At 38.2% G+C, this 2,608-nt stretch overlaps 1 protein-coding gene across 1 annotated transcript; it reads left to right on the top strand.

Annotated features, from left to right (window-relative positions):
- Positions 1-1,082: 1,082 nt before the first annotated feature.
- On the top strand, positions 1,083-1,961 carry LOC115053119 (odorant receptor 131-2-like). The gene has a single exon (XM_029517685.1). The coding sequence runs from the start codon at positions 1,083-1,085 to the stop codon at positions 1,959-1,961; it is 879 nt and encodes a 292-aa protein (XP_029373545.1).
- The last annotated feature ends 647 nt before the right edge of the window (positions 1,962-2,608 follow it).

The following is a 2,608-nucleotide window of genomic DNA, read 5'->3' as shown; positions in this document are numbered from 1 at the left end:
GCTGACAACTTTAGTCGCTGGAGTGGAGAAACAGGATTTGGGAAAACTAACAATCCAACTTCATATCACTTTAAAGGGTACTTAAAATTGGACAGTAATCAAATTGTGTAAAGAACACATTTTTACAGTTTACAGGACTTGTTGCAGTGACTGAAGCTCCCGTTTCTTAGAAAATACAAAGATGGCAGATCATTTTTTCTTCACCATAACCTTTTTTTACTAAAGAGTGCTTCTACACAACTACATGCTATATTTAATTTGCTCTTACATTCATATCAGATAGTTTCTTACTATTCATGTCTGATATTCTTGTCATCTTTACCCAGTTTTATATTACAATTGAGGAGCCAATCCAAACTCACACTGGGTGAGGGCGGAGTACACCCTGGACAGGTCACCAGTCTATCTCGGTTCATAACATATATGTATGTATATGTTTGTCACTTGTTCTTTCAGCATTTCCCTGTTTGGGGTCGCCACAAAAAGTCAGCTCAGTGTCTTTCATGACTGATGGCCTCAGTTTTTACATTGGCTGCCATTCCTGTCACACCCTCTCCATTACTACAGCACAAGCATTCCACTGGTTCACCCTGCAACTGGGGTTTGGCCTCTGCATGCAAAACATGCAGCTGCCTTCCCATTAATAACAATAATAATAGTTTTATTTACATTTTAAATAAAGTTCAAGGAAAATCAGCTCACTTTAAAGTTTGCAGTAAATTGTCCATCAAACTGTAAACAGCCAAACAAAGACACGCAGGCTCTAAGAGACGATGACAATACTGGTGGGTGAACTTTCATTTGAAGTTATTTTTGGATGCTCTAGACTTTAAAGCCTCGTGCACAGCCCTCTCTCAGAAGGATGGACACACATCAGAAGACAACAGCTCTGCCTGAGACTGCATGCAGGATTTGATAAACTGATGAAATTGAACTTTTTACACTTTCTACAAGGAAACACTTGAAGGAATACTGACTCTTTAAAGGACATTTTGTTGTGGCTAAAACTCTACGTTTGCTTAGAAAAAACACTTATGGCTGATAACAGTTCACTGGTTGGTAATGAACCTTTGTACCTGCTGATGAATGACCTGGTAACAGTTGTGCAGCTGCTGGTTATGATTTTTCTCTCTATCAACTTGTTGCTCATCATAACCTTTTTTCAAAAAGAGTGTTTCTACACAACAACACGCTACATCTTATTTGCTGTTACATTACTATCTGATAGTTTGGTGTTATTCCTTTCTGATGTCCTTGCTATTTTGACCCAGTTTAATATCCCCATTCATGTTTGGTTGTGTGTCATTATCTGTGTTGTGGTAATTGTGTATATTACTGTTACACCAGTGACTCTGACAGCAATGACTCTGGAGCGTTATGTGGCTGTTTGTATGCCGCTGCATCATGGAGAGCTCTGCTCCACACGTAATACTATTAACTGTATCCTCATCATTCATGCTCTCAGCTCTGTGCCCTCTATTTTTATTTTCTCCACTTTCTTTGGATCTGCATCCCTAAAATTTTACACCAAATATCAGTTATGTTCTGTGGAAATATTTATGATTAATTTATGGCAGCAACATCTGAGGTCAGCTATATATCAATTACAGTTTTTGGTCATGTGCATCATACTTGTTTTTTCCTATGTTAAAATAATGAAAGTGGCCAAAGCTGCATCAGGAGAGGATAAGCAGTCATCAAGGAAAGGGCTCAGGACAGTGGCTCTTCATGGTTTCCAGCTGCTGCTCTGTGTCATCCAGCTGTGGTGTCCCTTCATTGAATCTGCATTGTTTCATATTGATTTTGTTGTATTTTATAATGTGAGATACTTCAACTATATAGTATTTTATCTTACACCAAGATGTCTGAGCCCTCTCATTTATGGCCTCAGAGATGAGATTTTCTTTCATGCACTGAAAAGTTATCTCTCCTTTGGGTTGTATAAAGGAAATCTGAATTGATAAATCAAAGTCAGTGTGTGTGTCCGAGTCAGAGCGTGTCGATCTGATCTTAATGAGCTGGTCCTCAAAAACAATGAGCCAGTGGGCCTCTAGGTTTTCTTTAACAAAACCACAGTATCAGTCAAAATGGATGAGTACCTGCATTTTAACATTTATCTTACTTTGGGCCTCTCTTCTTTGATGTGACAGACTTCTTGTGCATCACAGTGAGGTGAAAAAAAATTCCTCTGAAGATATTGGCAAGCAGTTGTTGGAGTAAACAATGACTTCTTACAGCTATGGTGTGATATTTGGTGATCAAATGGTGCGAGGAAAAAAATGAATGACTTGTTGTGATGATGTTCATGATATATGTTGTCAAAATGAAAGAATGAAATAATGAGAGAGAGAATTCCACTCAAAGTCACTGACTAGTTGGTTCAGGGATGTCTTATGTTGTTAGCCAACAAAACAGTGACTCTGTAATACTTGTTTGGGTTCCTACTGTCGACATTTGATCTCAGGACAGCATCCAAAAAATAAATCTGGAAAAACACTTTTGGTGAAAACTGGTGAAAATGTTTTAGCGCAAAATTTGTGTTCTAGTTTGTTTCTGATTCAGGGAATTTTTGTCCCTGGTTTCCCTTACTGCTCACATATTTTCTTGA

Source organism: Echeneis naucrates, chromosome 13 (assembly GCF_900963305.1).
Source record: "Echeneis naucrates chromosome 13, fEcheNa1.1, whole genome shotgun sequence".
In the NCBI taxonomy this organism is placed as follows: domain Eukaryota; kingdom Metazoa; phylum Chordata; class Actinopteri; order Carangiformes; family Echeneidae; genus Echeneis; species Echeneis naucrates.
This window is presented reverse-complemented; position numbering and strand designations above follow the sequence as displayed.

Bases quoted from the DNA above. Each gene is read 5' to 3' on its own strand.
- LOC115053119 (XM_029517685.1), top strand. From the start codon at position 1,083: ATGAATGACCTGGTAACAGTTGTGCAGCTGCTGGTTATGATTTTTCTC.